This window comes from Balaenoptera borealis (genome assembly GCF_965194805.1).
Source record: "Balaenoptera borealis genome assembly, chromosome: 2".
Lineage (NCBI taxonomy): Eukaryota > Metazoa > Chordata > Mammalia > Artiodactyla > Balaenopteridae > Balaenoptera > Balaenoptera borealis.
In genome coordinates, this window is record NC_138867.1 from 65674925 (window position 1) to 65693599 (window position 18675).

At 34.6% G+C, this 18675-nt stretch overlaps 1 protein-coding gene across 1 annotated transcript in view; it reads left to right on the forward strand.

Annotated features, from left to right (window-relative positions):
• The window catches only part of MSH3 (mutS homolog 3), a 182291-nt gene that overhangs the window by 93644 nt on the left and 69972 nt on the right, over positions 1–18675 (forward strand). The window contains 4 exon segments of the mRNA XM_082375445.1: positions 6232–6419; positions 7143–7311; positions 12897–12961; positions 15362–15478. Of these exon segments, the coding sequence (XP_082231571.1) occupies positions 6232–6419; positions 7143–7311; positions 12897–12961; positions 15362–15478 (539 nt within the window).

An 18675-nucleotide genomic window follows, 5' to 3' on the forward strand; every position in this document is an offset into this window, starting at 1 on the left:
AAAATGAAAAGGCAGAGGACTATGTACCAGATGAAAGAACAAGATAAAACTCCAGAAAAACAACTAAATGGCGTGGAGATAGGCAACTTTCCTGAAAAAGAATTCAGAATAATGATAGTGAAGATGATCCAGGACCTCGGAAAAAGAATGGAGGCAAAGATCGAGAAGATGCAAGAAATGTTTAACAAAGACCTAGAATAATTAAAGAACAAACACCTAGAAGAATTAAAGAACAAACAAACAGAAATGAACAATACAATAACTGAAATGAAGAATACACTAGAAGGAATCAGTAGCAGAATAACTGAGGCAGCAGAACGGATAAGTGACCTGAAGACAGAATGGTGGAATTCACTGCTGCGGAACAAATTAAAGAAAAAAGAATGAAAAGAAATGAAGACAGCCTAAGAGACCTCTGGGACAACATTAAATGCACCAACATTCGCATTATAGGGGTCCCAGAAGGAGAAGAGAGAGAGAAATGACCCAAGAAAATTTTTGAAGAGATTATAGTCGAAAACTTCCCTAACATGGGAAAGGAAATAGCCGCCCAAGTCCAGGAAACACAGAGTCCCAGAACCCAAGGAGAAACACACCAAGACACATAGTAATCAAATTGACAAAAATTAAAGAAAAAGAGAAATTATTAAAAGCAACAAGGGAAAAACAACAAATAACACACAAGGGAACTCCCATAAGGTTAACAGCTGATTTCTCAGCAGAAACTCTGCAAGCCAGAAGGGAGTGGTACGATATATTTAAAGTGGTGAAAGGGAAGAACCTACAACCAAGATTACTGTACCCAGCAAGGAGCTCATTCAGATTCGATGGAGAAATCAAAAGCTTTACAGACAAGCAAAAGCTAAGAGAATTCAGCACCAACCACCAAACCAGCTCTACAGCAAATGCTAAAGGAACTTCTGTAAGCGGGAAACACAAGAGAAGAAAAGGACCTAAAAAACAAACCCAAAATAATTAAGAAAATGATAATAGGAACATACATGTCAATAATTACCTTAAATGTGAATGGATTAAATGCCCCAACCAAAAGACACAGACGGGCTAAATGGATACAAAAACAAGACCCATATATATGCTGTCTACAAGAGACCCACTTCAGACCTAGGGACACATACATACTGAAAGTGAGGGGATGGAAAAAGATATTCCATGCAAATGGAAATCAAAAGAAACCTGAAGTAGCAGTACTCAGGTAAAATAGACTTTAAAATAAAGAATGTTACAAGACAAGGAAGGACGCTACATAATGATCAAGGGATCACTCTAAGAAGACATAACAATTGTAAATATATATGCACCCAACAAAGGAGCACCTCAATACATAAGGCAAATGCTAACAGCTATAAAAGAGGAAATCGACAATAACATAGTAATAGTGGGGGAATTTAACACCTCACTTACACCAATGGACAGATCATCCAGACAGAAAATTAATAAGGAAATACAAGCTTTAAATGACACAATAGAACAAATAGATTTAATTGATATTTATAGGACGTTCCATCCGAAAACAGCAGATTACACTTTCTTCTCAAGTGCACATGGAACATTCTCCAGGATAGATCACATCATGGGTCACAAATCAAGCCTTGGTGAATTTAAGAAAATTGAAATCATATCAAGCATCTTTTCCGACCACAACACAATGAGATTAGAAATAAGTTACAGGTAAAAAACCATGCAAAATGCAAACACATGGAGGCTAAACAAAATGCTACTAAATAACCAAGAGATCACTGAAGAAATCAAAGAGGAAATCAAAAAACACCTAGAGACAAATGACAACAAAAACACGATGATCCAAAATCTATGGGATGCAGCAAAAGCAGTTCTAACAGGGAAGTTTGTAGCAATACAGCCCTCCCTCAAGAAACAAGAAAATTTTCAAATAAAAAATCTAACTTTACACCTAAAGGAACTAGAGAAAGAAGAACAAAAAAACCCCAAGTTAGTAGAAGGAAAGAAATCACAAAGATCAGAGCAGAAATAAATGAAATAGAGACAAAGAAAACAATAGCAAAGATCAATAAAACTAAAAGTTGGTTCTTCGAGAAGATAAACAAAATTGATAAACCTTTAGCAAGACTCATCAAGAAAAAGAGGGAGAGGAATCAAATCAATAAAATTAGAAATGAAAAAGAAGTCAAAACAGACACCACAGAAATACAAAGCATCCTAAGAGACTACTACAAGCAACTCTATGCCAATAAAATGGACAACGTGGAAGAAATGGACAAATTCTTAGAAAAGTGTAATCTTCCAAGAGTGAACCAGGAAGAAATAGAAAATATGAACAGACCAATCACAAGTAATGAAATTGAAACTGATTAAAAATCTTCCAGCAAACAAAAGTTCAGGACCAGATGGCTTCACAGGTGAATTCCATCAAACATTTAGAGAAGAGCTAACACCCATCCTTCTCAAACTCTTCCAAAAAATTGCAGAGGAAGGAACACTCTCAAACTCATTCTATGAGGCCACCATCACCCTGCTACCAAAATCAGACAAAGATACGACCAAATAAAAGAAAATTACAGACCAATATCATTGATGAATATAGATGCAAAAATCCTCAATAAAATGCTAACAGACAGAATCCAACAACACATTAAAAGGATCTACACCATGATCAAGTGGGATTTATCCCAAGGATGAAAGGATTCTTCAGTATACGCAAATCAATCCATGTGATACACCATATTAACAAATTGAAGAATAAAAACCATATGATCATCTCAATAGATGGAGAAAAAGCTTTTGAGAAAATTCAACACCCATTTATGATAAAAACTCTCCAGAAAGTGGGCATAGAGGGAACCTACCTCAACATAATAAAGGCCATATACGACAAACCCACAACAAACATCATTCTCAATGGTGAAAAACTGAAAGCATTTCCTCTAAGATCAAGAACAAGACAAGGATGTCCACTCTTGCCACTATTACTCAACATAGTTTTGGAAGTCCTACCCACGGCAATCAGAGAAGAAAAAGAAATAAAAGGAATACAAATTAGAAAAGAAGAAGTAAAACTGTCACTGTTTTCAGATGACATGATACTATACATAGAAAATCCTAAAGATGCCACCAGAAAACTACTAGAGCTAATCAATGAATTTGGTAAAGTTGCAGGATATAAAATTAATGCACAGAAATCTCTTGCATTCCTATATATTAACAACGAAAAATTTGAAAGAGAATTTAAGAAAACAATCCCATTCACCATTACAACAAAAAGAATAAAATACCTAGGAATAAACCTACCTAAGGAGATAAAAGACCTGTATTCAGAAAACTGTAACACTGATGAAAGGAATCAAAGATGACACAAACAGATGGAGAGATATACCATGTTCATGGATTGGAAGAATCAATATTGTGAAACTGACTATACTACTAAAAGCAATCCACAGATTCAGTGCAATCCCTATCAAAATACCAATGGCACTTTTCACAGAAGTAGAACAAAAAATCTTACCATTTGTATGGAAACGCAAAAGACCCCAAATAGCCAAAGTGATCTTGAGAAAAAAAAAACGGAGCTGGGGGAATCAGACTCCCTGACTTCAGACTATACTACAAAGCTACAGTAATCAAGACAATATGGTACTGGCACAAAAACAGAAATATAGATCAATGGAACCGCATAGCAAGCCCAGAGATAAACCCACGCATCTATGGTCAACTAATCTCTGACAAAGGAGGCAAGGATATACAGTGGAGAAAGACAGCCTCTTCAATAAGTGGTGCTGGGAAAACTGGAGAGCTACATGTAAAACGATGAAATTAGAACACTCCCTAACACTATACACAAAAATAAACTCAAAATGGATTAAAACTTAAATGTAAGACCGGACACTATAAAAATCTTAGAGGAAAACGTGGGAAGAACACTCTGACATAAATCACAGCAAGATCTTTTTTGACCCACCTCCCAGAATAATGGAAATAAAAACAAAAATAAACAAATGGGATATAATGAAACTTAAAAGTTTTTGCCCAGCAAACGAAACTATAAACAAGACGAAAAGACAACCCTCAGAATGGGAGAAAATATTTGCAAACAAATCAATGGACAAAGGATTAATCTCCAAAATATATAAACAGCTCATGCAGCTCAACATCAAAAAAACAAACAACTGAATCCAAAAATGGGCACAAGACCTAAATAGACATTTCTCCAAAGAAGACATACAGATGGCCAAGAGTCACATGAAAAGCTGCTCAACATCAGTAATTATTAGAGAAATGCAAATCAAAGCTACAATGAGGTAACACCTCACACTAGTTAGAATGGACATCATCAGAAAATCTACAAACAATAAATGCTGGAGAGGGTGTGGAGAAAAGGGAACCCTCTTGCACTGTTGGTGGGAATGTAAATTGATACAGCTACTATGGAGAACAGTATGGAGGTTCCTTAAAAAACTAAAAATAGAATTACCATACGACCCAGCAATCCCACTACTGGGCATATACCCAGAGAAAACCATAAATCAAAAAGACACATGCACCCCAGTGTTCATTGCAACACTATTTATAATGGCCAGGTCATGGAAGCAACCTAAATGCCCATCGATAGATGAATGGATAAATAAGATGTGGTACATATATACAATGGAATATTACTCAGCCATAAAATGGAACGAAATTGGGTCATTTGTAGAGATGTGGATGGACCTGCAGACTGTCATACGGAGTGAAGTAAGTCAGAAAGAGAAAAACAAATATTGTATATTAACGCATATATGTGGAATCTAGAAAAATGGTACAGATAAACAGTTTGCAAGGCAGAAATAGAGACACAGATATAGAGAACAAATGTATAGACACCAAGTGGGGAAAGTGACAGGGGTGGTGGTGGGATGAATTGGGAGATTGGGATTGACATACATACACTAATATGTAAAAAATAGATAACTAATAAGAGCCTGATATATAGCACAGGGAACTCCACTGTACAGTAGAAAGTAACACAACATTGTAAAACAACTATATGCCCCTGAAAAAATTATTCACGTTTATGTTACAAAATTACAACAGTATACAGGAGTGTAAAATAAAGAGTAAAAAGTCTCCCTTTACCACCCTCCCGCATATCCACTACCCAGAGGTAACTAGAGAAAGTTACATGTGTACTTTCCAGAAATTTTCAACTTATACTTTTATTTCTGTAGAATAATATATATAGTTCAAAGAAGCACAAATGAAATTTTACTGTGTAAATACATATATGGTATATAGTGTAAGCATATACTATGTATATTTAATATATGTTGAAACTACAGCGTTCCATAGCAACCTGCACATCAGTATTTACAGATGTCTAAGTTTTTTAACTGTTTTATAGTATCACATTGAATGAGTTTTTCCTAATATCTCAATTGCTGGATATTTGTTTCTTATTCATCTTTTTAATATTATTACCAACAGTGCTACTATAAAGATTCAGATACACAGTTTTTTCACTACTTATGAAAAATAATTTTAGTTAAATTCTTTAAAATGGAATTGTTTAGTCAAAGGGTATATACACTTTTTATTATAAATATATGCCAAATTGCTCTTCAAGAAAGTTATGCCTCTACTAGTAGTATATAAAAGTGTCATTTTTCACACTCTATGTGACTTAGCTATTATCATACTTTAAAATCTTTGACATTCTGATGAGTGAAGAATGCTACCTTGTCATTTTAATTTGCTTATCCTAATTATATGTGACATTAATCATGTGCTTATTGGACATTTTTTTCTATGAGCTTCATATTCAGTTCCTTTAGCCACTATTCTTTGGATTATTCATCTTTTCCATGTCAATTTGTAAAACCTCATTATACTTGAGAGAATTTTGCCCTTTATCTCTTAAATGTTTTGCAGATATTTTCTCGGAATTATTCTTTTTATTTGCGACATTGTTTACTGTATTTTTGTTATATGGTCAACATATTTTAAAATGAAAAAAATTCTGAACGAGTATTAGCTTTCCTATCCTTGACTCAAATTATTTTCTTTATAGCTGGAAAATATTATCTTATAAAGTGCTAAAACTATTAACATTTAGGACATATCAACAAAAACTTTATTTCAATTAACTAATTTATACAGTAAATTAAAATTTTCTTTTATTCTGATTCTACCTTTAAAACGACCACTAACTAATTTCATTTTCACATATGTTATGCTATTTAGGAAAAATATTTCTATTTTCAGTGTTCTACGCAAGAGTTCTTCCTGATTGTCAAAACCCTGTATCACCTGAAGTCAGAATTTCAAGCACTAATACCTGCTGTTAATTCCCATGTTCAGTCAGAGTTGCTCCAGACGTTTATTTCAGAAATTCCTGAACTCCTCAGTCCAGTGGAGCATTACTTAAAGATTCTCAACGAACAAGCTGCCAAGTAAGTAGCAGACCCTTAGTTCTTCCTTTCTAGCAGTGAAAGTAATGTATTTGCCATTTGATGTGTGGATACTTAAGCTTCTATAGAAGTAATGATAGAAGTTGCTTGTAAAACTAGAAATGTGATCGGATACTAAAGGCTCTATATTACAGCTGGAAATAACACTTAGTGTTTAGGCAGTTCCGTCATACAGAACAAATGTGGTACTTCAGGTATCAGGTGATGAAAAGATAAAGTCCAGGCCGAGCAAGTAGTAGCAGTTTATTAATCCAAAAATAGATGGCAGATGGCATCTTGTGCTTATTTGCTAGATATCCAGAGATCCTCTGCTTTATATTCAGAAACCGCGGAAGCAAAGTTATCCTCTAAGGAGTAGTCATTTTACAGTTTATCCCACAAAGAACTCTATGTATAAGAAAAAAGATTTGACAGTATTTCCATTTGTGTTTATTTTCTGAATATACAACAAATGTTGAATTTCATCTCTTGGTTTCACCATGGCAATCATGAATTTGCAAAACGAAAATAATGTTAGGGTAATTTTGTCTGTCTTCAAAGAAATTCAGAAACTTACCCATAAATATTTAGTGGAAGAGCTGGAATTAAAATCTTGTTCTCTTGACTTCCCACCCTTTGGTCTTTCATTATGTTTTGAAAAATAATTGTTAATTGGTGTAAGTAATATGCTTTAATATATGTATTTGCATTTTCTCATTTTTTTAGGATTGGGGATAAAACTGAATTATTCAAAGACCTTTCTCACTTCCCTTTAATAAAAAAGAGGAAGGACGAAATTCAGGAAGTTACTGACAAGATCCAAACACATTTGCAAGAAATACGAAAAATACTAAAAAATCCTTCTGCACAATATGTGACAGTATCAGGACAGGAGGTAGTATCAAAGATACTTTTCTTTTACGTTACTTTTCCTCAATTGGAAAGGATATTTTAAAATGTAAATAAAAATCTGAGGATAGATGAAAGTATTATTGTTTTCTTTTTTTTTTCAGATTTTCTGTTTTGTTTCTTGGAAATATATTGTAATAGCTTGTTTTGATAAGAATTTTCTTTTAATAACATTATTTGGTTTGCTTATTTACTTTAGTCTTGGTAAAAGCATGGAACTTAATGTTACGTGTGTTTTAATATTATCTATTGAACTTATATTACAGAGAACCTTGACTATCGTAAATAATAACTTTCAAGACTTCATTTACCCTAAATCCAGGAGAGAGAAGTTAGTCTTTGACTCCAGGCCTGCAGATGATGAAATGATACAAACCACCTAATGTAGTGAATAACCTACACTAATTGGATCACAAAGTGATGAAATGGCAGGGCTTCCTTTTGAAGCAGTATAGCTGCTAAAAGAACAGAAGAACAAAACTATAGCAAAAACCTACATTTAGTGGATCTTCCATAAGATTATGGTGCTGTCTAGAATGTGTTTTTTGGTATGTGTATTTCTGTTTAAAGTTTGATATTAGCATCTGAATGAGAACCAGGAATAAGTACGCTTTTTAAAGTGTACTTATATCTGTCGGTCCTATTCTGAGTCTTGAGGTGTTGCTACTTCTACATCTTATGTTTAATAAAATATAAAGATTCCAACTGAGGGAATCTGAAAAATTCTACTTTGTTAAAATAGCAAATTAGGGAATTTGTGAATAATTTCTATAGGATGAACATTTTATTCAGAATTTTTAAAAACAGATATTTTTCTAGTGGGGAAAAGCATAATTTCAAATGTTTTTAAAATATTTGCACTGCTTTATCTATTTAGCCATAAGTGTTGATTTGTATGATTACTTGAAATAAGAAACTCTACAGTAAATTATAATCTTTATTAAAATGTTTAGTAATGTAACAGACCAGTGATTAAGTCAGCCTGTCTTCTAGACAAAATTAAGATATTATACTAAGGCAGACATTTCATCATGCATTCCACATAGAGCTCTATATAACAGAAAAATGACTTCACACTGTGTATACTTACTTCTCACTCTTCCCCTGAACAGGCAAATACCAAATACTTAATTGTATCTCTTGGTTTCACTATATAATTATGACCTTGCAAAGTGACAAGTGACCTCAGTGCCACTGTTCTGTTCTATTTGTTGAAAATGAGATGATCAAAATTGCTTAATACATTAATAAAAGATGTTTAGTAGAAAAGTGGTTACCTGGTATTACAGTGGGGAAAGCTGCCAGTTCTACCACTTATATGCTACGTGACCATGGAAGAGTCACCTCTGTAGTGAGACTACTGTGAAGACCAATTGAGTTAAAATACATGAAAGTATTTTCTAATCAGAAAGCACTATGCACATATTATTCATATAATAATAATAACAATAGTAATATAGTTACCATTTGTCAAGCACTTGTTAATGTTCAGAATGGTGCTAAGTGCTTTGCATATATTATTAATCCTTGTAACAACACAAAAAGGGATTATTCCAGTTTTGCAGGAAAGAAAACTGAGACTTGGCATAGTATAGTGAGATAAGTTACCCAAGTTAGAAGCTCATTTCCAGCCCAGGTCTGCCTCCAATCTTTATACCATGTGGTTATTTCACTCAGCTCACAAATATTAATACAAGGGATTATCAACATCATAGATTTTATTTGATAAAATCCAGACATTTTAGAGCTCATACTATTCAGACTTAAATAAAGCTTAAGGCTTTGGAAGACAGCCATGGATTCATTTGGCAGTTTTAAAGTAAAAATGGGGAAAACTGATTAGGAATTCATAAGGGATAGTAGATTAGTTATTTTGTATCAGTATAGCACTGACATTTAAGAAAAAGCCAGCATGGAGATTAAGTAATTAGATTACAAAGGATTAACAAGGAAGGTAAATTATCTTATTATTTTTAACCTTTACTAAATTAAGGTGATAAATTTGAGGCAAGAAATTTCTTAGTTTTTAACAATAGGGTGGATTCTTGTTGGTTTTTTTTTTTTTTAAACCTATAGAATCTTAATAGTGCATCAATACAGAATCACTTTTACAACATTTTTTGGGAATTACTGATTCTGTTCATTCGAACACCAAATGAATTCTAAATAGTCAGCATTGTTATAATCAAATTCTGTTTAAATATTTGTACTGAAGTTATAAGCAAATTTAGAGATACTCAAAGGAATAAGAACAGACTCCATCAAATATGATTACCTCTGAGAAGTGAAGGGGGAAAGAAGGAAAACCCTTGTTTTATATATATGTGCTTCTTATTTATACCCTTCGGTTCTGTCTGAAAGTTTATTTCCATACATATAACTTTGTAATATATTTTTAAAAACTTGTTATAGCAGCCCTACGTGGTACATGGATCTTGTTAATATTAGTAAAAATAGATAGACTGTCAAGTCAGTGTTACTTTTGGCACCATTCATTTTTTTCACCTTTGTTCCCAGTTTTTATGTACTCATTAGAATACTAAGCCTTATTGACTATGATGAATTTTTGTGTCTGACTCTGAAAGTATTGGTTTAGAAAATAGTGAAAGAAAGAAAATCCTGGAAAGAAAATAATGAAGGCAGAAATTTACATAGCTTTACGTAGTTAGTTCATTGCTTCTGTGGCAGTCTCTTTCATGTTTTATGTGTGGAGAGAATTGTCTCTTAACCTTGAATCAGATATGGAATAGGCATTGGGTGATATTTAGACTTGAGGCAGTATTGATTAGTAGTTTTCTTAAGGAAAAGGAAAGAAATATTAGTGGAAAATCTTTAGAAAAAATTCTATTAATTCACAGCATGCAGCATATCCAAATATCTGCTTAGCATGTTTAAGACGTGGAAAGCAATCTCTGTTATATTTTACATCTAAATAAAAAATATTTGCAAATTCCTAAGACATAGTGGGAAAGAAAGGGGGGAGAATAGGAATGGGTGAAGTGTGGCCTTGGAGAAAACAGAGAGCAGTTTCTGGAGTGTGATAAGAATTTCAGCAAACTTAACAATGATGCCAGTCCAGTGATTCCCCGGGCTGTAGATTGAGTAACAGTATCTGACATTTAACCAGGACAGAACTGGATCCCAGCAGAAGAATATGAGGGATTGTTACGATGAATCTGGACAGACTTCTAGCGTCAACACCTAAGAAACACAGTCACGAACTATAGAGTGAGGGAAGTTGCTATGAGAACTCTCTAAGATTTCTGAAATATATGTTAATTTCCAATTTTTGTCAGTTTCCTTTTCTTTAGCAATAAAGTCTCTAAACAAAAGGCCTGTCTTCTCATTCTTAGAATGTTCATGAAATAGAAAATTTCCTATTCCATAGCTAGTGTAGAACAGAAAAAAACTTGCTAGTTGATGACAATTCTGAGGAGAAACACAGGCTGAAAAGAAGATGACACACAGGACCAGCACCTGAGGAAGTGATCCCAGGGGTTTAACAAGCAGGAGGTCCACGTAGCTTTCCTGATTCTCACTCTGTTTTCCATCCTGTATTGGCTCTATAAATGGGTTGCTTGAGGAGCTGTGGTCCTTAGAATAGACCCTGGATACTTACAGATAGAACGATTATGGTCCAGACTATTCCCAAGGTGCTCCAAAGGGCTGTGACCAGTGGCAGTTGGTAATGACTATAAGGCATGGATCTGAATCCAGAGCTGCCATGCTGCAGAGTTATGGTGAATAACTTAAGTACACTATCCTAGCTAGCTGCCCAGAGAACTCATTGAAGCAGTTGTAGCTTCTTTTCAAAATTTCCACCATCCTTAGGCAGTAATTCCTATGCAGCTCTGTGTTACACGTGTCCTTCCCAAATATTAGTGATCTAACGTGGTCCTGAATTTTGCTGTTTGCTTTTGACATAGCTCCTCCCACAATTATTTTTTAAAAAGACCAATATGTTTTCTCATAGAACATTTCAAAATAATATTTAAGCAGAATTTTTTAGCCTACTCTTAAAGTGATTTCTCATCAGTGATATTTATTTTGTGAATTTTTTTTCCTTAGTTACTTTTTTTTTAGCCAAAGGGGACTTTTAAAGACTCTTCACTCTTAACTCTTTAACTGGATATATCAGATTTGAAATTGTATTAATTCCCTCTATAAAAGAGGACATCATTAGTTACAAAACCTTTGCTAAGGATGAAAATTCTTAAAATTAACCATTCCTATTATAATTAATGTAAAAGCTGTACTGTTTCTATTAATAGAAAAGTAAACTCAAAAGCCAGGCTGATAACTTTTTTTTTTTTTTTGGCTGCTTCGGGTCTTAGTGTTGCAGCGTGCAGGCTCTTTGTTGTGGTGCATGGGTTTCTCTCTAGTTGTGGAGCGTGGGTTTTCTCTCTCTAGTTGTGGCATGTGGGCGCCAGAGTGCATGGGCTCTGTAGTTTGCAGTGCGCGGGCTCTAGTTGAAGCGCACAAACTCAGTAGTTGTGGCACATGGGCTTAGTTGCCCCGCGGCATGTGGGATCTTAGTTCCCTGACCAGGGATCGAACCTGCATCCGCTGCATTAGAAGGCGGACTCTCCACCACTGGACCACCAGGGAAGTCCCAGGCTAATACTATTAATAATATGCATATTGTAAATACCTGAAATGTTGTAAAACATGTGACAAGGTTCCTGTAGCCATTTCAAAATTAGTGGCAGCCACAGAGCTTCTGGGTCCCATCCCATACAAAATAAGTGTATTTTTTATTTATTTAAATAAACATTAAATTTCATTGCAATAATACAGGAAAGTGAACAGGAAGAGGAGATGATATATAACTAGTGCTAAAAATGGAAGGTGTGATTGAAGTAGTGATTTCATTTACTTCCTGGATAATTTCAGAAAAGCTTGTAGAGTACAGTTGGATCTATAAAGATATGGTTCATATAAATGAAGACACTTGTGAAGAAATCTCTTCCTCCCTTAATTGCTGAGGAAGTTAAGTGCTTTGTCTGAGGATACTTTTAGAGGACTTAGGTTTCTTGGATAAAAACTATTATGATGAATCCTCTTCTGTTCAGAATTAGGGACTGACCATATCTCAAACTGATGTAACATCTAATAATCAAATATTTTAAAATTTTATGTACTTAGAAATTCAATCTTATTACTGAGTAATAGAATTCTTAAGATAAGTGGGTACTAATAAATGAAAAAGGTCATTAAAGAAAAATCGTAGTATGAACATAACAATGTTACAAACATTAAAGTGCCAAGTTATATCCTTTATTACAAACTTTTGGCTGAATACAAATTATACTTTATCCCAAGTATTGAAACCCTAATTAATAATATTTGGTTGTACAGACATATATGAACTCTCCCAATAATAATACTGGATTTATTTTGAATGTTTAGATTAATATTTGCTAGACTATTATAGCACAATTTTTTTTTTTGAATTACAATCATTACATTTATTTTTGGCTATTATAGCACAATTTTGAGGAAGATTTAAAAGATTTAAAAATATAATGGTTAATCCTTTAAATATCTAACCTTTATTTGTATTTATTTTAGTTTATGATTGAGGTAAAGAATTCTGCTGTATCTTGTATACCAACTGATTGGGTTAAGGTTGGAAGGTAAGTTTAAAAATACATGTTTTTTCTTATTAACGTGAATTATGACATGTGTTTACCTGCATGCTTCTGGTATGTTAATAACCACATCCTTGACATTAAAAGCAATTTTGGCCCTTCAGTTTCTTTATGGAGCTTTTAACTAGAGAAATAATTATCTTAAACTCTTTTTATCATGGATTTAAAAACATTTTTTCCAAAGGGTATCTTATTTGTGTACACTTGTTTTCTTGTTTTGTGAACTACTGTTTTATTCTTATACCTCAGAGAACACTTTAAACACATGGAAAAAGAAAGTTGCAGAACCTTCAATTATGAGATTAATTTGGTTGCTTGAACTTCTTGATGAATGCTATACCTGACATTTCTTTTAAGAAGCTGACATTTCATTTTGTGCCTCACTGCGCTTGCTTTCTGTGGCACATAGTTATAATAGTTCTTTACATGTTCTTTTTTTTTTTTTAAGTTGTATCATGAATTGATGAAAATAATTAATCAGAAACAAAATTAGAGAACCACATTGAGACCCTGCCTTTTCTCCTTGGTTAGGCATTAATCCACAAGAGGGGACTCTTTTAAGAAGTGGTTTTAGAGAAGTGTATTTCCTCTTGTGAGTAGCATCGTTTGTGTAATATTTATTACTACTGTTAATATGTTTGCATGAACTTGAGATGAAAATACTACATTTGCCTAAGATAGTAGAAGAGGGACTAGTAGCTGGTGACGGTATGAAGGAACTCTGTGGTAAGAATGGAAGGAAATTTTAACATTATTTTGACATGATGTGTGAATGAATATTAATTTTAATTATTATTTTAATTAAAAAAGAAAACTATTTATTATCCATGGACACTATCAAAGGATCCTGAAGGCACAGTCATGGGTTTCTTTACCTCTAATACCATCCTTTTTCTTTTCTATGTTACCAGAAGCTGTAATTGAATTTTGGGTATTATTGATTTTAGGGAATGTTTCCTCATTTTGCAGGCATTCTTTATCTATTTTTGTCCTGTGCTACAGCTAATGAATGGTAATATGCTTTGTGAAGAGAAATTACTAGAAATCATGTTAGTCTATCTAGAACAATCACTAAAATGTCTCACTAAATGAGTTTTGTCAGAAGAGAACTATGATAAATATGTTTGCATAGAAGTCTAGATGACATACTTTAAAAGCAATAAGCAAGGCATAAATCAGTGCCAGCGTCTTTTGAACATTTCAATGATGTAAATTGAATGAATAAGTAAGATGGTTTGGGGGAAGTTTCATTGTTATTTTTTATCTGTTGTTTAGCTATCGGAGCCTTGACAGGAATAGGTTAGAATATCAAGTCAGATTTCTAATGTGAAAGGCTCACTTATAATCCAATAACTTGCCAAATTAAAGGTGATTGTGACAGCATGTTACAGGAGTGAGGGTGCAAACAAAGATCAGGATACACTCTGTCATCACCTGCCTATCACTTGACCTTTTCTTCTTAAAGTTCCCATCATAGTGATAGCATCAATAGCAGTAATCACCACCACCATGGAACAACTCCTAACATTGAGTACTAATGACATAGGTACTCTGCTAAGCACTATCTGATCCTCTCAACAGTACCTATAAGGTAGATATTATTATCCCTATTTGATAGATGAGGAAAGTTTTTAGTTTAGAGAAAGTCGGTTTTATTGGCCCAAAGTCACATAGCTAGCAAGTAAGTGGCAGAGTTGAAGCCTTGGTCTGGATTCTCTGACTGGGGACCCATAGCATCCCCCATTGTGTTCTACAGCTTCTTGAGGAAGAAGCAGAGATTATATGCAAGCCCCAAAGAGGAGTACATGATATTTCTTCCCATCCAGGGTCACTGTGAATCTATAGTTAGATCGTGAAGAACTCTTCTTTGACTGCCTCCTGAATTAATGCATTGCTATTCTTTGTAATGCTTTTTTTGTCACTGAAATACTTTAATCATACAAAAAAGTATAAAATTTAAAAAATAATACCACCCTCACCAATATGTCCAACTCCCCGCTTTGTTAGGACTTCCTTTGTTATATTTGCGTCTGATCTTTTTTTAAAAAAGCAAGCATTTTCATTTAGTATAATTTAAAGAAAAAAGCTCTTTACTTATGAAACAGAAATTCTAAACTTTGACTTTGCCATATGGATATAACTTGAAATGAATTTTAAAAGCCTCCTGAACAAAGTCCTATGAACTTCAAGTATTTTATTTACAACAAAGATCTTTGGAGTCAATAAAGTTCAGTATCATAATTGAAGAATGTTCTCTATTTACAGCTATTTACTTTCAGTGTTCATCAGAGAATAATAAATAACTACTTTAATTTTCTGAAGTGATGGCATTACTGATTTCTTAGTAACCTTGATTTCCTACTTATGTTTTTTCTCCTCTTCCAGCACAAAAGCTGTGAGCCGCTTTCACTCTCCTTTTATTGTAGAGAATTACAGACATCTGAATCAGCTCCGGGAGCAGCTAGTCCTTGACTGCAGTGCTGAATGGCTTGATTTTCTAGAGTGAGTTTACAATGAAAAATATAATCTGACTTTTTGCTATGAGAAATAGACCGGAAAATCTTTCCATCAAAAAGAAAAGTAGAGATTACTGCTTGTGACCTGCCATAAAATAGTTGAGTACATGTGTTCTCTGATTTTATTTTTAATCCATTGAAATGTAAGCTCATTTTAGTCTTTGGTAAGAGACCAAATATACTTTATTGTTACTGTACTAACATTTTGTTGCTAAGGATGTTTAGAAGCATCACTTTGAAATTCTACCGTGGACTTTGTTTACTTTTCTTATATAAAGGCTTAACATTTTCAGGGTTGGACAAGTATGGGTTAGTTATTTTGTTTTTATTATCTCCATTTAATTTTTTTCTTATATTTTTACATCCTTTACATTTTCCCCCTAACTTTGTAATTTGAAAAATTTTAAATCTGTGGGAAAGTTGAAATGAAGATCTATATACCCTTCACCTAGGTTTATCAAGTGTTAACATTTTGCTACATTTGTTTTATATCTCTCTCATACACTTTTTTTTTCCTGAAACATTTTAAAGTAAGTTTTAGACATTGTAATACTTCACCCCTAAATACTTAAGCATACATCTTCTAAAAATAAGGACATTTTGCTGTATAATCTTACCACCATTATCATACCTAAGAAAAATTAATATTAATTTAAGAAATATTGAATTGCCTCAATTCCCCCTCCCCCCATATTTAATTTTTTAATTTTTTTTTATTGAAGTAGAGTTGATTTACAATGCTGTGCCAATCTCTGCTGTACAGCAAAGTGACTCAGTTATACACATACAGACATTCTTTTTTCATATTCTTTTCCATTATGGTTTATCACAGGATATTGAATATAGTTCCCTATGCTATACAGTAGAACATTGTTGTTTATCCATCCTGTATATAATAGTTTACATCTGCTAATCCCACACTCCTAGTCCTTTCCTCCCCCACCCCCCTCCCCCTTAGCAACATGTCTGTTCTCTATGTCTGAGTCCCCCTCCCCCCATATTTAAAAAAAACTTTCACATGTTGCATTTGGTTATTATGTTTCTTTAGTGTATTTGAATCTAGAATAGGCCCCTACGTTTTTGGATTTTTATGATATTTTTTTTTTTTGAAGAGTCCTTGCCTTTGTCTCAAAGAATGTCTCATTCTGGATTTATTAATAGTCATGTGTTCATATTAATAGGTTTAAGTTGCTGGTGTGCTGGTAAATGGTTAACAGCCAGCTCTCTGGAAGAGTAGTAGTGTGTGTTTGATTTCTGTTGTGTCACTACTCCCACCTGGACTGATTGCAGTCTGCTGCTGGACGGGACTGGGAAGAGATGTGCACAGCTGAGTTTCAGGAGTCCATGGGAGCCGGCTCCAGACCACCACGCATCTAAGCACTTTATATATGTTAGCTCATTATTCCTCACAAGAGCCCTACGAATGAAATATTATTATCATCCCCAGTTTACAAATGAATAAAGTGAGATGCATAAATGAAAAATAAGTTGCTCACAACAAGGGTAAGGATTGGAGCCCAGATGCAACCCAGGGTGTCTGGTGGTAGGGTGTGTGCCCCTTACCATCAGGCTGTAGAGCCCGCCCATGATGAATCAATCCATGGGCATCAGTCTAAACAGAAATCTCTTAGTCTTTCTCTTTAAAAACTTGAACAGTATTCAGTGAAGTCTTCAGGGAGCTTTATTCCATTTAAATTAACCAATCTGACAAGTAAAAAAAAGGAACGAAAAAGATAATATGTGAGTTTTTAAAAGGTGGTAAATTGGTACCATCTCTTGTTGCCCAGCAGAGTTTTGAATTATAGGATCAGAAAGAGGTTTTGTTACCGACCAGGGTTTTTGGCCTCCTTAATCAATAGAAATTGATCAGAGGCCAGACAAGAAGTTCAGGCAAGGCTTTAATGGCGCCCCTGCTGCAGCAGGGGGGAATGAAAACAAGCAACAGGTTCCCTTGCTCGCTCAGGGGGGCCAAGCTGGTTCCTTATACGGGGTGAGGGTAGGGATGCGTCCAGGGGTCAGGCCGGAGGGGTGGCTTAGGTGGCTTGCCCACCCCTTACGTGGTGTTGTGAGCTGGGGGCATGCGCAGTACCCTGCTTTTTGCTCCTGACCCCGTGCTTTTGCTTGGGGCTCTTCAGAAGTGACAGTTGGGTTTTTTGGTCTCTTTGTATCTTTTGTCCAGAATTTGCCCCAGCTGGGCATGTGAGCAGTTATTTTTAGTCCCATATAGTTTCTTTGTATTTTGTTGCTGGAGGAGAGGTTTGTTCAGGTGTAAGCATTGCAGCACTGCAACAAAGGGTCCCAGGTCCCAGCCTATCTCAATTCCAGTCTACTTATCCTGAATCTTTTGAGGTTATCTTGTCTCAGAGTCTTGAATTCAGGGATGGAAATTTGGTCTGAAATTCCTTTTTCCAATTTACTTTCAATTACCCATATTAAGGGTTTTTAGGGCCCTTGAGTCTCTCAGTTTTCCTGACTTTTCCCTTAGTAATATCACTGGGAACATGAAAGTTGGACTCACATTTCGCCTTTCAAGCTTTGAGGGCCATGTCCTAGGGTCCTGGGATTTGGTGAGGTTGTTCCTCTTCACTGTCTGCATACCGTACATGATTTTATAGGTCTGGGTTATGTTCGCCGTGTCACAATTCTAGAATAAAGGAAGTTCAGGTCTTCCAGGCTAAAGATTTTGGCAGCATCTGGATTCTTTCTTTTTGTCTCTTTATCTGTTACCAAATTCCTGTTTGTCTTTTTTCTCTTTGAAATGTCTCTTTGATTTGCCCCTTTCTTTCCTGTCCTCTTCTCACACCCCACCGTTCTCACTGTGTCAGCCCTCTGCTGGGCCATTCTACCCCATTAACCCAGGAAAATCCTGCTTTCATTTTTACCACACCTTTGCTGTAGTTGGGTGTGAGCTAACATTAAATAAAACATCACAGAAGAATATGATACTCATGATATATTGCTAAGCGAAAAAAGGATGGAAAGTATCAAAATGTGATGCCAATTCTGTATGTATAAATTCACTTACATGCACAGCATACAAATCTTTGTATTTTAGAAGATTAAATATATGTGCTATTATTATTAATATGCTTATTGGCCATTTGTATATCTTTGGAGAAGTGTGTGTGGTGGGGGGGTGTGTATCGTCTCAAATATTAAGTGATTAATTCTAGATGATGAGGT